The sequence below is a fragment of the Apostichopus japonicus genome, chromosome 17, assembly GCF_037975245.1.
Source record: "Apostichopus japonicus isolate 1M-3 chromosome 17, ASM3797524v1, whole genome shotgun sequence".
In the NCBI taxonomy this organism is placed as follows: Eukaryota; Metazoa; Echinodermata; class Holothuroidea; order Aspidochirotida; family Stichopodidae; genus Apostichopus; species Apostichopus japonicus.
In genome coordinates, this window is record NC_092577.1 from 25,649,106 (window position 1) to 25,667,499 (window position 18,394).

General features: G+C 40.9%; 1 protein-coding gene across 2 annotated transcripts in view; it reads left to right on the top strand.

Annotated features, from left to right (window-relative positions):
- The window catches only part of LOC139984259 (V-type proton ATPase subunit H-like), a 41,579-nt gene that overhangs the window by 14,452 nt on the left and 8,733 nt on the right, over positions 1 to 18,394 (top strand). For both annotated transcript variants that reach the window (XM_071998093.1, XM_071998092.1), the window contains 3 exons: positions 10,106 to 10,190; positions 14,968 to 15,146; positions 17,983 to 18,108. In XM_071998093.1, the coding sequence (XP_071854194.1) occupies positions 10,106 to 10,190; positions 14,968 to 15,146; positions 17,983 to 18,108 (390 nt within the window). The remainder of the gene's footprint in view (positions 1 to 10,105; positions 10,191 to 14,967; positions 15,147 to 17,982; positions 18,109 to 18,394) is intronic.

The following is an 18,394-nucleotide window of genomic DNA, read 5'->3' on the forward strand; positions in this document are numbered from 1 at the left end:
TTTTCTACATGAACATGGAAACAATATTTCGCATTTAGTGAATCATTCCAAGTGGCCTAAAACATGTGATTACAAGGGTTACTTTCATAAAGATGGCCATAGCTATAGGGGCCTTGATATTATGCTATGCTTGTGTAGTATCATGGACTGTGCCTCGTGTATCATGGGGAATAGATTGTTTTGTTCATGTGGAGGAGTCAGTTGGCTTGAGGTGTGTTTTACCTAAATGTTACAGGGATATTTTAACTACTTTTCTTAAATAATATTTCGCATAACTTAATCGATCTTTTCTGACTAACCTAATTAATTCTAGAATGGAGCCAAAACAGTCTACTCCATGTAACGTTTCTTGGAAACGTGCCAATAAATGTTAACAAACAGGTTTTAGACAGGGGATGAGCTCACAGTTGTTTGGCAAGGTACCTGAGAAAAATGAACCTAAGCAACTTGGTATTCCGTTCATGATGTTACTATTCTCTGGATAGCGGAATAGCGTAAATTTCGACCCCTGCTGTGTATGCTGATTAGTTGTTTTTATTTACCATACATATGTGTTGTTCCAAAGACTGTATGCTGAATAGTTTATATTTACCAAACATATGTGTTGTTCTATAGACTGTGTATGCTGATTAGTTGTTTATATTTACCATACACATGTGTTGTTCCATAGACTGTGTATGCTGATTAGTTGTTTATATTTACCATTCATATGTGTTGTTCCAAAGACTGTATGCTGAATAGTTTATATTTACCAAACATATGTGCTTTTTACGTGACCCGTCATACGGGATACAAAACGTCACGGCCAAACGGCACTACCAAACCATCCCATTCTTACAAACGAACCTCGGGTCAAGCGAGCCAAAAAAAAAATACATACGCTCACCGACCTGCAGAGACAAAACGCCCAACCCCCCCCCCCCCTGAAATATTAAAAAACTACAAAAGGACGACCAGCACGCAGCGAAACAAAACACCCTTCCCCAGCACACCACCGTCCAAAAAAGGCAGCCCTAGATAAACGGCGAAAATCGCCTTCGACCTGAAGGCGAATGTCACACTTCACCGCCTCCAGGACTGCCTGCCAACTGGCAAATTTCCCCCTAAAAACAACATCACATCTATTCCTCCAAATAAGTTTTTTTACAACAGAACAAACATAAATAATACGCTGCAACACAGCAACGGAACAAACTGGAGGATCTAATCCATACAAAACAAAACCCTGTCCTACCGACCAGGAACGGTCTCCCGTTAAACGATCGGTCAAGGACTGAAACCACTCCCACAAGTTCAAAACAAAGGAGCAATGCCAAAAAACATGGGCAGTACTCTCTAAGCTGTCACAGCCGGTCCTCGGGCACAGTCCATCACCCAATCGCCAGTGATACCTTTTCAGATTGGTCACCAAGGCACCGTGTGCAATTCTCCATGCAAGGTCACGGAGCCTGCAACCATTCAGCCTTGAATGCACCGAACGCCATACTTCGACAGGATGACGTCCCTGTACAAAAATTGCATTCAAGGCCTTATCCCGCAACGAACTGTGAACGAGGGCCGGCTGTGACAGGTCAACAGGGGGCAACTCAATCAGAGCGGAGCAAATGACACGCACCACCCTGTTTGGAGTACTACTATGCGGTTCTCTGTTGCTAAACAGCGCCGGGACCCATCGACGCAGGTGCAAACCGCCCCAAAAACGTAGAAAATATGAACAAGGCAACCCTGGGTCAGTTACCGCTACAAACAACTGCTTAAATAACAAACAAGTTAACTTACTTCCCAGATGAACCACCCCTAACCCACCCTTCTCCAGTTTTTGGTACATTACCGCCCTTTTCACAAGCTCTGTACTACCCGACCAAATAAATGAAAATATCGCTCTCTCCAACCGCACCAGGACGCGACGCGGAATTGGATACACCGCGCCCGGGTACCACAAGATGGGCGAAACAAAACGATTAACTACGGTGACTTTCCCTAGGATCGAAAGCCAGCGGGTGCCAAAGGTTTCGAGCCTGCTCTCAAATACCTCAGCCCTCTCGCTCCAGGTGACATCACCAGGTGCATCGTAGCCGAACCATATACCATTAATTTTGATATTCTGATCCGACCACGACGCACCGAATGGTAAGTCTCTGTATCTCCAGCTACCAAGACGAAGGCCCTTTGTCTTTTCTGGATTCAACTTCGCCCCGGTAGCTCTCTCAAAAATAGATAAATCCTGCGAGAGTGCGCGAAAGGAGCCCAGACTCGAAACAACACATGTCACGTCATCTGCATATTGAGCGCATTTCACTTTGGCACCCCCTGGCACAACGAATGGAACAAGTCTGGAGTCCCTTTCCAAAAGACGAGAGAGGGACTCGCTAAACAAAACATAAAGTAATGGAGACAGAGGGCACCCCTGGCGCACCCCCCTCTCTACGTTAAAAACCTCCGAACAAAACCCATTTACGATAACAGAACTGAAACTTTCTTCATACAAAACAGAAATCCATTTACGAAAAACCGGGTGCAACTGAGACGTCTCCAATACATTCATTAAAAAACCGCGATCCACCATGTCAAAGGCCTTCTGCTGGTCCAGAGACACCAATGCACATGGCAGATCACGCTCAATAACAAAGTCGGTCAAGTCGCGCATCAACCACAAGTTCTGCTGGATGCAATGACCCTTGACTGCACAAGTCTGGAGATCACCCACAAGATGCGGCATAGCCAGTGCAAGGCGGTTGCACAAAGCCTTAGCCAGCAACTTGTAGTCCACATTTAACAAGGTGATCGGACGCTTGTTACGGGGATCCAAGGGGTCCCCAGACTTGGGCAGCAAAATGACCATGCCCATACGTTGACTTTGGTTTAACAGTCCGTTTTGGAAGGCGTCCTCGAAGACGGCTCTGATGTCGGGTCCTATTATTGCCCAGAAGGTTCGGTAGAACTCCCTCGGAAGCCCGTCCGAACCCGGGGACTTGCCATTCTTCATCTTCGAAAGCGCCTTCCAAAGCTCAACAGTTGTTATTCCGCCCCCCAAAATATCATTGACATCGTGGGGAACGGTTTTTGAGATTCCCCTCAATAAATCAGCCTGTGCCGACAAGTCGACATTGCCACGCGTAAACAAACTGGAATAATACTCTTTATATACGCGGACAATGCCGTGAGGGTCACTAACCACGGTCCCATCAGTAGCGCGCACAGACGGGACGCGTCTGTCACCTGCCGATGAGCTAACGGACTGGTAAAACCTCAGTGAAGGGCGCTCCTCGGCTTCCACCGCTTCGACACGGGCCCTGACGCGGGCACCGTGGTACTTTTCATCGAGATAAGTCTGCAAAGCGATGACAGCCGAAGGGTCGCCAAACTTCACCTCCGCGCACAGCTTCGAGAATTTTTCTCTTCGACGCCGTGCGCGGTTCACGCAATACTGAATTGCGTAGCGTTTGATGCGCAACTTGACATCATCCCACCATTGGGATGTAGAAGCAAAGGCCGGCTTCAATGTTTGCCATCCTTTGTACCTGGTCTCGAAACCTTGGCGGAACTCTGCCTCGCCAAGAATCCGACAGTTAAGCTTCCATAGGCCCCGCCCGATCGGGAAAATGGAAGGCAAAACAAAACGTGCTACCACAGTGTCATGGTCAGAGAGCGGACAGCTGAGCGTCTCGCAACCCGAAAATTTAAAACTTACGGGCGCATACACTCGATCTATCCTGGAGGCATCTTCTCCGTTAGGCCTCACCCACGTATACACCGTACTACACGGGTGTATACGCCTCCAGACATCGGCTAAAAGGTGTGCGGAAGTGAATCTGTCCAATTCTGTGATCCCAGCGTCGGGACTAGCAGACACAGAAGCCCCGAGTCTGTCAAGACCCGAGTCTGGGACACAGTTAAAGTCTCCGACCATGACACATGGAGCACTACCAGGAACAAAGGAAGGCAGTGTGTTAAAAAAATCTCGTCTAGCAGAAGGCCGATTGGGAGCATACACATTGCAAAGGGAGATGTTACCCTGTGGATACTTGAAAAGAATGCAAACCAATCGGCCCTCGTGATCCGTCTCCACCCTAGTTGCACAACCCGCCTGACGAGGTGACAGGAGGATGACAGTGCCACAGGATGAAGACGAACCAAACGAAGCATGCAGCCCACCACCCCACTCATAGGCCCATAGAGGGACATCTTCTTCCAAAATATGTGTTTCTTGTAGGCAAACGCAGTCGACTTCCATTGAAATACAATATTGGAAAATGCGACTGCGCTTGCGATGATCCCTCATGCCATTGACGTTCAAGGTGGCAACTGAAAATGTATGGGCCATGAGAGGGCAATGGGGCAAAACTACGCCGACGTCGATTCTGTAAGCTTCAAGCGCGCTCTAGACGACATATCGTCGTCAGAGTCGTCACTTGAGGCCGACCTTTTCAGTGAGGGTTCCCCCATCTCGTCGTACCAGCTCGTCCCAGTGGCACGTTTCGGCTCGACGATCACCGAGCCTCCGGAGTCGCTGTCAGACATAGCCTCCGGAGACCGGACGACCGAGTCGTCGTCAGACAGAGTCTCCGGATCTGGCGATACCGGCGGCGGACTGGGGACGGAACTGGACGGGTTGATGGGGGAAGCTGGTGGAGACCCCGTGTCCGCTTCGCTGTGTGGTGGAGACGGTGCGGGCACGGGGTTGATGGGGGAAGCTGGTGGAGACTTTCTCGGTGCGGGCACGGGGTCTGCAACTACGGGGGAGGGTGAAGGAGGTGCGGAGAGTGAATCCTCACCCGTTTCCCCCTCCTTGCGTGAAGCCTCCTCCGGGGCAGTAGGTGCGCCAGAACTTGGCGCCTTTGCTTGACCCCCACTCTTTGTCATAAAGACATAAGAGGAGGGACAAGCGCGAAAGACATGTCCCTCCTTCCCACAGAGTGAGCACACGACTTCGCTTGGGCAAGCAGAGGTATCATGCCCAAGACGAAGGCAGCGCCCACACTTTTTATTTGGGCAGCCCTTAGCTTCGTGCCCGGTCTCCCCACACCTGAAGCAGGTACGGGGCTGACCGGGGTAACGCACGTGAGCTTTATGCCCGGCAATAAAAAGGAAGGAGGGAATGTCCTGCTTGAGGTCGATCCGAACCTGTCGGTGCCCGTTGAACACCCCAGGGGCCTGTGCGTAGGAGCACATTTTAATAGCTTTGACAGCCCCGAACCGACCTAAAACAGTTGCGACAAGTTCTTGACGCACCTCTAATCCTACGTGGATGACAGTTACCCATACGGAACGTTCGTATGGAGTAACTGTCAAACCTTCAACCCCACTCAGCAACGTGACACCCTTCTGCCGGGTCACGTCACTGGTAAAACGTAGATCATACGTATTACGACCCTGGAGAGCTTGTAAAGCATCAACCTCTCCAGGCACAACAACACCCTTACTCTTTAAAATACTAAAAACTTGCACCGGTGGAACCGCTTGTTCACCGGTGAAGGTCAACTTAACAATTTTCGAATCACGGCGCGATGCCATGATACCGAAGGTGGCTAGGCCAGAGGAGTAACAAAAACAAAAACAAACTAAACACAGGTTTAAACTGAAAACGATATACGATAACTATATACGACGAACGCACACCCGCCTGGCGGGAAGTATAGCACAGTACAGTAAGGTAAGATAGTAGCTGTATCAGATGGAGAGCGAGAGCGAAAAACACGTCTGCACTCCACGAAAGCCAACTGCCAACTCCATGTGCCAAACATATGTGTTGTTCTATAGACTGTGTATGCTGATTAGTTGTTTATATTTACCATACACATGTGTTGTTCCATAGACTGTGTATGCTGATTAGTTGTTTATATTTACCATTCATATGTGTTGTTCCAAAGACTGTATGCTGAATAGTTTATATTTACCAAACATACTGTATGTGTTGTTCCATAGACTGTGTATGCTGATTAGTTGTTGATATTTACCATACATACTGTATGTGTTGTTCCATAGACTGTGTATGCTGATTAGTTGTTTATATTTACCATTCATATGTGTTGTTCCAAAGACTGTATGCTGAATAGTTTATATTTACCAAACATACTGTATGTGTTGTTCCATAGACTGTGTATGCTGATTAGTTGTTGATATTTACCATACATACTGTATGTGTTGTTCCATAGACTGTGTATGCTGATTAGTTGTTTATATTTACCATTCATATGTGTTGTTCCAAAGACTGTATGCTGAATAGTTTATATTTACCAAACATATGTGTTGTTCTATAGACTGTGTATGCTGATTAGTTGTTTATATTTACCATTCATATGTGTTGTTCCAAAGACTGTATGCTGAATAGTTTATATTTACCAAACATACTGTATGTGTTGTTCCATAGACTGTGTATGCTGATTGGTTGTTGATATTTACCATACATACTGTATGTGTTGTTCCATAGACTGTGTATGCTGATTAGTTGTTTATATTTACCATTCATATGTGTTGTTCCAAAGACTGTATGCTGAATAGTTTATATTTACCAAACATACTGTATGTGTTGTTCCATAGACTGTGTATGCTGATTAGTTGTTGATATTTACCATACATACTGTATGTGTTGTTCTTTATAGACTGTATGCTGATTAGTTGTTGATATTTACCATACATATGTGTTGTTCTTTATAGACTGTGTATGCTGATTAGTTGTTGATATTTACCATACATACTGTATGTGTTGTTCCATAGACTGTGTATGCTGATTAGTTGTTGATATTTACCATACATACTGTATGTGTTGTTCTTTATAGACTGTATGCTGATTAGTTGTTGATATTTACCATACATATGTGTTGTTCTTTATAGACTGTGTATGCTGATTAGTTGTTGATATTTACCATACATACTGTATGTGTTGTTCTATATAGGCTGTGTATGCTGATTAGTTGTTGATATTTACCATACATATGTGTTGTTCTTTATAGACTGTGTATGCTGATTAGTTGTTGATATTTACCATACATATGTGTTGTTCTTTATAGACTGTGTTTGCTGATTAGTTGTTGATATTTACCATACATACTGTATGTGTTGTTCCAAAGACTGTATGCTGAATAGTTTATATTTACCAAACATACTGTATGTGTTGTTCCATAGACTGTGTATGCTGATTAGTTGTTGATATTTACCATACATACTGTATGTGTTGTTCTTTATAGACTGTATGCTGATTAGTTGTTGATATTTACCATACATACTGTATGTGTTGTTCTTTATAGACTGTGTATGCTGATTAGTTGTTGATATTTACCATACATACTGTATGTGTTGTTCCATAGACTGTGTATGCTGATTAGTTGTTGATATTTACCATACATACTGTATGTGTTGTTCTTTATAGACTGTATGCTGATTAGTTGTTGATATTTACCATACATATGTGTTGTTCTTTATAGACTGTGTATGCTGATTAGTTGTTGATATTTACCATACATACTGTATGTGTTGTTCCATAGACTGTGTATGCTGATTAGTTGTTGATATTTACCATACATACTGTATGTGTTGTTCTATATAGACTGTGTATGCTGATTAGTTGTTGATATTTACCATACATACTGTATGTGTTGTTTTCTATAGACTGTGTATGCTGATTAGTTGTTGATATTTACCATACATACTGTATGTGTTGTTCTATATAGACTGTGTATGCTGATTAGTTGTTGATATTTACCATACATACTGTATGTGTTGTTTTCTATAGACTGTGTATGCTGATTAGTTGTTGATATTTACCATACATACTGTATGTGTTGTTCTATATAGACTGTGTATGCTGATTAGTTGTTGATATTTACCATACATACTGTATGTGTTGTTCTATATAGACTGTGTATGCTGATTAGTTGTTGATATTTACCATACATACTGTATGTGTTGTTTTCTATAGACTGTGTATGCTGAATAGTTTATATTTACCAAACATACTGTATGTGTTGTTCCATAGACTGTGTATGCTGATTAGTTGTTGATATTTACCATACATACTGTATGTGTTGTTTTCTATAGACTGTGTATGCTGATTAGTTGTTGATATTTACCATACATACTGTATGTGTTGTTCTATATAGACTGTGTATGCTGATTAGTTGTTGATATTTACCATACATACTGTATGTGTTGTTTTCTATAGACTGTGTATGCTGATTAGTTGTTGATATTTACCATACATACTGTATGTGTTGTTCTATATAGACTGTGTATGCTGATTAGTTGTTGATATTTACCATGCATATGTGTTGTTCTTTATAGACTGTGTATGCTGATTAGTTGTTGATATTTACCATACATACTGTATGTGTTGTTCCATAGACTGTGTTTGCTGATTAGTTGTTGATATTTACCATACATACTGTATGTGTTGTTCTATATAGACTGTGTATGCTGATTAGTTGTTGATATTTACCATACATACTGTATGTGTTGTTCTATATAGACTGTGTATGCTGATTAGTTGTTGATATTTACCATGCATATGTGTTGTTCTTTATAGACTGTGTATGCTGATTAGTTGTTGATATTTACCATACATACTGTATGTGTTGTTCCATAGACTGTGTATGCTGATTAGTTGTTGAAATTTACCATACATATGTGTTGTTCTTTATAGACTGTGTATGCTGATTAGTTGTTGATATTTACCATACATACTGTATGTGTTGTTCCATAGACTGTGTACACTTCTAAAGGTGTGTTAACTACCTCTCAATGTGATTTGCTGGCTAAACTGATGGAAATTTACGAAATAAGTGTTGTAGTATGGCATGTGTTGTATTGGCATTGTATGGCATGTATTGTAACACAAAAGACATGGTTTGTCATAGTCATTTACTAGTGTTTGCACGGGTTATCCGGGTACCCGGGTACCCGCCCGACTCGATACTACCCGGTTCCTAATTTATTACCCGAATCCTAAGCAAAGTGTGATCTAAAAAAAAATTGGCAAACCGACGGTTAGGCAGATTTCCCATTGACTTAGTGTGGTGTTAGGCTACAATGTGGTCGAAGATAACGGCAATAACGAAGGGGCCCGCTATTCGCGATACTACCCGGTTCCTAATTTATTACCTGAATCATGCGCAAAGTGTGATTGTTTAAAAAAAAATGGCAAACCGATGGTTAGGCTGATTTCCCATTGACTTAATGTGTTGTTAGGCTACCATGTGGTCGAACGTAACAGCAATAACGAAAGTATTCCATGGATATCTTATAACTGCGTCACAACTCCAGCTAATAAACAGATGGCTAGGCTAGACTATCCCCATTGACTTAGTGTGGTGTTAGGCAACCATGTGGTCAAACGTAACAGCAATAACGAAAGTATTCCATGGATATCTTATAACTGCGTCACAACTCCAGCAAATAAACAGATGGTTAGGCTTAGCTAGATTTCTCATTGACTTAGTGTGGTGTTAGGCTACCATGTGGAAGAAATTATTATTTATTCATTCGTTTATTTCAAAGAAGGAAAGGCTGGAATTTTACGCGATGTTTATGGATTATAGACGGGATAACTAAAATATAGTAATCGCAAGTGGCTTTTTACTAATCGTTTATTCCAAATGCGATCAAATTGCCCGAATCGCGCAATCTCGCGGCTAATGCAAACCCTGGGCCTGCATAATAGATAGTAGTAGTATTAAAAACTGTTTAAGAGCTAAATTGGATATTTATATGGTTTGATCCAATAGACGTGCACGAGCTAGCATAAGCAGCGGCGGCAGTGTGATGTTAGTAGTAATGCTAATTATAATTAAATAATTAATTTATTAACAAGTTAATGAAAGAAACAGAAGCAAATAAAAATTATTGAGGGAGGTTTTATACCTTATCTTACACCTAGGTATTTGAACATGAAAACATTGTCAGTAGAGAATATAATGCATTTATTACAGCATCCAATATGTAATTTCTTGAAAATCGTGATACACGAGGGTAAACAAATTTTTTCCGGGTACCCGGATACCCGACGGGTAACGGCCCTCGGGTACCCGGTTCCCGATTTTTGGACCCGTGTAAACACTATCATTTACAGTTGTATTAATTTGTGAAATTCCATGAATTTTGTTTGTTCCAGATATAATATAATTCCAGTCCTTGCAGACATACTCAGTGAGAGCGTGAAAGAAAAGGTCTCTAGGATCATACTGGCTGTATTTAGGGTAAGTGCTATAGGTAATTATTGACATAGTTAATTAATAGGGTTGCACTGAACCAATATGGTTAACAGTAAACCTGTAGCCTAACATCATGCCAAATATCGGTGTAAATTGTACCAATATGATAACAATATCAGTAAACCTGTAGCCTAACGTTATGCCATATCTGTGTACATTGAACTCTTCACTTGTAACTAAAAATCTCAATGTCTACTATCTAAGTTCAGGACACAAGAACATTGTTGCACAGTCATCATAGTCACACTTCACAATAGGACTACGAAATGTTGAAATGCAAACTCAACATTCTTGAAGTCGTCCTCATTCAATGTCAATGTTGAATAGCATTGTAGCAGGCATGAGACTCTTCCGCGGAAACGCGGATTTCCGATTTTTTTTTTTTTCATTTTCGCGTTTTTTCTCGTAATTTGCGTTTTTTATTATTTTTTATTACTTTTTTTATTTAATTTTTTTTATTTAATTTTTTTTTTTTTTTTTGCCGAACATGCTGGACTGTGAAGGGAAGGAACACCGAATTTGACCAGTGGTGGAATCAAGTAGCACAAAGCAAGCAAAAAAGCCTTTTTTTGGTTCACAAAAGCTAATGGATAAATTATACAAGCAGAAATTCCACACTTTTTTGGCGAGTTACGTGATGTGATAGATTCCATCTATCCACCATTTAGATAGAGTCCACCATTTTGCATCTAAGCCCTCCTTACCTGACAAAAAATTCTAAAGGGGAGGGGGATACCCCCTCCCCTTAAGCCCCTCCCCCAGGACGGCGATCGATAAATTTCAGGTTTTTTTCCCCCGGCTCGGTCTCATCCCTGATTGTAGATGATTCTGTGTCCCCCACACACACTCAGTTGACTTCCCGATAGTTTATTGAGCAACCCCCTTTGTTGTTGGTGGTCATCAGTTAATAGTTAATTTGGTGCCATAATGTGCTCTTCAGGCATGCAGGGATTATAAGTTGCAACTACCAGCTTTCAACAAAATAAACTTGTAAGCATTGGTAAGCACTTGTAAGCGAAGGTTTCTAGTAGAGGTCCCCATTGGAGCCCATGCATGTTTATTATGTATAAATACAGGGTTTCCGTACGTCACATTTTGTCCCGTACGTCACATTTTTAAATTTGATAATTAGATTTGCAGTGAATATTATTTCAATTTTTTGGGGATGGATTTTGTTGAGCAATGTTCTTAATTAGAACTTTATAGAATATCACCAAAAAAAAACTGTTCCTCCATATCAAAACTTGAAAAAAAGTGCTGAAAATTGTGACGTACGGGACATCAGTATTTGGACACTAGCTAATTAGCATATTTAATTGATGAACCCCCAAACATAATATGTCAAAATTATTGGAAGGAAGGGTTTATCATGTCCCGCGTAACTTATATTCAATTAGTTTATATTGCTGGCAGGGAAATAGGATTCCAAATGTCCCGTACGTCACACTGCAAGTTGAATTTATGCAAATTAGCTGGTTGTAATTATTCCAATAGGCAAAAAAATTAAAAAAAATTATGAAAATCTGAAACTTCAATAATTCAGCTTTAATATGACACCACATTTAGAGTGCTTCAATAAAGTTTGAAATTTGGCTTCTAGGGATACAATAGCTTTGACCTGCCCTAAACCTGTAACCTAACATCATGCCATATCTGTGTACAACTATAATACATCTTTATAAAAACTTGCCTGTCTTTCACTGAATATAAATTTATAAAAATATAACATGTTTTCTTTTAGTCCTTTCCTTAATTTCCTACTTATTTTAGATGACATTAAGACTGAACAATATTATGTTATGTTACCACAGCGCAAGTATAGCCTGTGCAATTGTTATACTAATCATTAGTCTAAATTATATATTGTTCTTCTAACCTTCACTGAAACAATTATTTCGTTATAATTTACAGTCATTTGTCACTAATGGAAAGTGTGTTTTCTATCTAGCACACAAGGCATCCTAACCTATACGCACCTAAAATAACAGGCCTACAAGAAGTTTATACAAAGCTTTTCAACATGTCTGTATGTGCAAGTGTATTATATATTCAATTTCATATCAAAATGTCTGTCACAGCAGATAATTTTATGGTATAGTCTAAAATAGGTTTGTTATGCTCGGGTAGTGGTTATTTGAGCTGATTTGCCAAAATGACTGGTTGGGATGTATCAGTTATGTACTTCTGTTGTGTAGTTTATGAGTGAATAACACATTGATTGTGATCCTTTAGAATCACCCACACTTAAGGTGCTTTAATGCATTTGATTTCATTCCATGCAGTAAGGCTACTTCATCACAATACTGTGCATATCTTCTGTAGGTCTGCATTAGTGCAAGAACCTTGCTGATCAATTGAAGGACTTCAATAATGGTCAACACTTAAATATCTTGTGTGCAGTCTTACTGTTGAATGTTCTTATGTTAAATCCCTATAAAGCCAACTGGATATGTGATTCGATCACGTTGCACTTCATATCATTCTTCAGTGGATAATTTTCTGAAATGTAAAATTTAGGAAGAGTTTTACATTTGTAGAACCAGATAAACGAACAAAATAAAACGAAACAGTTGATGAAAGTCATAGTAATGTATATTCAAACGTTTTCGAAGATTTCACATCTTCCTCGTCAGGAAATAGATAATAAAATAATCTCTTATGTATAGTGCATGCGAAAGTTGTAGTATTAATGATGACTATGTATGTTCAAAGATATAGGAGGTTCTAAAATAAGTTGAGAATAAATGACGATCCATGTTGAAATAGTTGATTGTTTAAAACGGGTTTAAGTTTCTTGATGTACAGTGCCTCCTTAATTTTAATTTCAAAGTCTGTATAGCCGCTGTCTATGACACTAAAGTTAGTGATGTTAGCTGATCGGCAGTCTATACAGTGAGTGATATGCTCATAGATTGCAGATTTGTCAGATAAGTGCTCCTTGACCCTTGTAGCCAGATGTCTTTTAGTCTTACCGATGTAAGTTTGGTTCTTATCACAGGAACCTTCAAATGAATAGATGACATTGGCTTTAAGGGCCATGGGGGTCTTATCTTTCAAGGAAAAGTAATTACTGACTTTAAACGTTTTGAAAACTATAATACACTTCTTGTTAACGCCTCTAAAATGTTTAGTTAAGGATCTCTTGAGATTTAGTGAAGGGTGACCTATGAATGGAATGGTAATCATGTACTTACTGTCATCATCCTTATCCTGATTATCCACTTCAGAACTAAGTTTCTTATTGAGGAATTTGTATACACACTCTTCCAAAATCCTGCTGGGATAACCATTATGGTGTAAAATCTCTTTTAATTTGGAGACCTCTGTATGGAATAAGGACCAATTGCTGCACACAACAAATGCCCTATTAAGGAAACAATTAATTAAGCCGATCTTCCAAACCCATGGACAAATGGCATGGAAATTGAGAATTACATTTGTATTAGTTGGCTTACGATAGACCATTGAACTGTATGATGAGTTAGTTTCAGAGGGTAAACACACCTCTGTGTCAAGAAAAGCAAGATGTTTCGGTCCAATTTCATGGGTAAATTTCAAATTTGGATGTAATTGGTTAAGAAAACCAAGGAAACTGTGAACATGATCCAAAGAATTAAACACACAGAAAATGTCATCCACATACCTGAGGTACAACATAGGGCCATAATCAGTACTATGAGTCATGAAACTGTTTTCTAAATGAGCAAGGAAAAAATTAGCCAGAACTGGACCCAGAGGGCTACCCATTGTTACCCCATCAATTTGACAGTATAATTTCCCTTTATGGAGGAAATAACCACCTGTTGCAATCTGTAGTAACTTTTTGAAAACCTCTTTAGGATAAGAAGGCCTTGAATCTTGCCTGTAGACATATTCACAAACAATATCAATAGTTTCATTTAGAGGGATATTAGTGAACAATGAAACCACATCATAACTCACAAGTTTGTGGGATGGTTTGAAATTAAAAGAATCTAGTCGTTCTATGAAAGAAGCAGTTGAATCCAACATATAGGTTGTTGGCATACTGACTTTTATGATGTTTACAAGATATTTTGCAAGTTTGTATTCAGCAGTACTGATCATTGAGACAACAGGTCTGAGTGGCGTATTTTCTTTGTGAACCTTAGCCAGCCCATAGATTTTCCCAGGTTGACTGCCAGAAGGGATAAGGTTTTTAAAAATAATATCAGGCAGGAAATTCTTCACATTTCTGTTCAAATATCTCACTATCGAATTTTCTTTAGATATAATAGGGTGTACTTTACCTTCGTCTACTTTAATTTCGTCTACTTTAATTAAAATTAAGGAGGCACTGTACATCAAGAAACTTAAACCCGTTTTAAACAATCAACTATTTCAACATGGATCGTCATTTATTCTCAACTTATTTTAGAACCTCCTATATCTTTGAACATACATAGTCATCATTAATACTACAACTTTCGCATGCACTATACATAAGAGATTATTTTATTATCTATTTCCTGACGAGGAAGATGTGAAATCTTCGAAAACGTTTGAATATACATTACTATGACTTTCATCAACTGTTTCGTTTTATTTTGTTCGTTTATCTGGTTTCTGAAATGTAATTGGGAATGAAGGATGGAAAGGGCTAGGCTGACTAAAGTTGAATCTGGACACTGACTGCAATGAGGAGAGCTGTGTCATTCTTTGGTTAAGCAGTTTGTGAGGTTTGCTGGCTAAACACAACATCAGGAGTGATCTTAACAGCATTGTTTTTCTTTTCTTTATCAAGAACCTGATTGAGAAACCATTGGAAAAAGAGGTTACACAGGAGAATGCCCTGACTATGATACAGTGTAAAGTAGTGAAACACCTTGAGGTACTGGAAGGACAAAAGATTGAAGATGAAGACATCAGTGAGGACATAGAAATGCTGCAAGAAACACTACACAACAGCATGCATGACCTCAGGTAAGGCTACTTCACAAACTCAATACACCTCACAACAGCATGCATGACCTCAGGTGAGGCTACTTCACAAACTCACAATACACCTCACAACAGCATGCATGACCTCAGGTGAGGCTACTTCACAAACTCACAATACACCTCACAACAGCATGCATGACCTCAGGTGAGGCTACTTCACAAACTCACAATACACCTCACAATAGCATGCATGACCTCAGGTGAGGCTACTTCACAAACTCACAACAGCATGCATGACCCCAGGTAAGGCTACTTCACAAACTCACAATACACCTCACAACAGCATGCATGACCCCAGGTAAGGCTACTTCACAAATTCACAATACACCTCACAACAGCATGCATGACCTCAGGTGAGGCTACTTCACAAACTCACAATACACCTCACAACAGCATGCATGACCCCAGGTAAGGCTACTTCACAAACTCACAATACACCTCACAACAGCATGCATGACCCCAGGTAAGGCTACTTCACAAACTCAAAATACACCTCACAACAGCATGCATGACCCCAGGTAAGGCTACTTCACAAACTCAAAATACACCTCACAACAGCATGCATGACCCCAGGTAAGGCTACTTCACAAACTCACAACAGCATGCATGACCCCAGGTAAGGCTACTTCACAAACTCAAAATACACCTCACAACAGCATGCATGACCCCAGGTAAGGCTACTTCACAAACTCACAACAGCATGCATGACCCCAGGTAAGGCTACTTCACAAACTCACAATACACCTCACGACAGCATGCATGACCCCAGGTAAGGCTACTTCACAAACTCACAATACACCTCACAACAGCATGCATGAACTCAGGTAAGGCTACTTCACAAACTCACAATACACCTCACAACAGCATGCATGACCCCAGGTAAGGCTACTTCACAAACTCACAATACACCTCACAACAGCATGCATGACCTCAGGTGAGGCTACTTCACAAACTCACAATACACCTCACAACAGCATGCATGACCTCAGGTAAGGCTACTACACAATGCTCACAGTTCATCTCACAACATCATGCATGACCTCAGGTAAGGCTACTTCACAAACTCACAATACACCTCACAACAGCATGCATGACCTCAGGTGAGGCTACTACACAAACTCACAATACACCTCACAACAGCATGCATGACCTCAGGTAAGGCTACTTCACAAACTCACAATACACCTCACAACAGCATGCATGACCCCAGGTAAGGCTACTTCACAAACTCACAATACACCTCACAACAGCATGCATGACCTCAGGTGAGGCTACTTCACAATCTCACAATACACCTCACAACAGCATGCATGACCTCAGGTAAGGCTACTACACAATGCTCACAGTTCATCTCACAACAGCATGCATGACCTCAGGTAAGGCTACTTCACAAACTCACAATACACCTCACAACAGCATGCATGACCTCAGGTGAGGCTACTACACAAACTCACAATACACCTCACAACAGCATGCATGACCTCAGGTAAGGCTACTTCACAAACTCACAATACACCTCACAACAGCATGCATGACCCCAGGTAAGGCTACTCACAAACTCACAATACACCTCACAACAGCATGCATGACCTCAGGTAAGGCTACTTCACAAACTCACAATACACCTCACAACAGCATGCATGACCCCAGGTAAGGCTACTTCACAAACTCACAATACACCTCACAACAGCATGCATGACCTCAGGTAAGGCTACTACACAAACTCACAATACACCTCACAACAGCATGCATGACCTCAGGTAAGGCTACTTCACAAACTCACAATACACCTCACAACAGCATGCATGACCCCAGGTAAGGCTACTTCACAAACTCACAATACACCTCACAACAGCATGCATGACCTCAGGTAAGGCTACTTCACAAACTCACAATACACCTCACAACAGCATGCATGACCTCAGGTAAGGCTACTTCACAAACTCACAATACACCTCACAACAGCATGCATGACCCCAGGTAAGGCTACTTCACAAACTCACAATACACCTCACAACAGCATGCATGACCTCAGGTAAGGCTACTACACAAACTCACAATACACCTCACAACAGCATGCATGACCCCAGGTAAGGCTACTTCACAAACTCACAATACACCTCACAACAGCATGCGCATGACCTCAGGTGAGGCTACTTCTCAAACTCACAATACACCTCACAACAGCATGCATGACCTCAGTTACAACTACTAAACAATGCTCACAGTTCATCTCACAACAGCATGCATGACCTCAGGTAAGCCTACTAGATTTAACAGTTTTCACAAACTGACAACTTACAGAAAAGCTATATATTAACACAACAAAACAAGCAGATCAAACACATGTGGTTTGTAAGATCAGTTTTTTGAGTGGGTACCAATGGGAGACAGGGGAGGGGGGGGGGGGCTGGTTTTCTTGGTTTTGTAGCCATGTTTTCTGTGATGTTAGGTCATGTTAAAAGCTTGAACAGTATGCATGGTCTCAGGTATGAATCATCAGTACTAGAAGAAATGAACAGGAAAACATTCACAAACAGCATTACACAGGTAAGGCACAGGATTACATAGAAACACTACAGAACAGCATGGATAACCTCAGATCATACTGTTATGGAATAAACACAGCCTTAGTAACATGCCAAACTACTGGTTAGCATTCTCCAATTGACACATTTCACAATAATATGCATATATCCCCCACGCATCTATTGAAAACCTTGTGCAACAACAAGTAGGATTGTTGACAGTCTTCTTCAGCAGATAGTCTAGGGTATAAAACCTTTGTCTGTTGCTGATGTCTTTGTTTTTCCAACAGCTCTTTTGATGAATATTCCTCTGAGGTGAAGTCTGGTAGGCTGGAGTGGAGTCCTGTTCACAAGAGTGAGAAATTCTGGAGAGAGAACGCTCTGAGGCTGAATGAGAAAAATTACGAACTACTCAAGTAAGTATATTTAGGGACGGTGCATATATATGGGCAGCTCTTTCATAGTGGGATCATGATATAAAATGTGTTGATTGTGCTTGTTTGGCTAATTTACAAGCTACTGGTTACCTGTTAGTGTAACTGTTGTGAGTGCTGGTACAGTCCAGTCCTAAGGTGGATCCTTCATATAGAATTTCATTGGTTAAATGAATATTGTTGAACAGACATTTACTGATCCATGCAGGTGAAAAGATGTTTATTGTTGTGTGTCTAAGTGGTGCTCACTACAAATAGAGGCTATGCA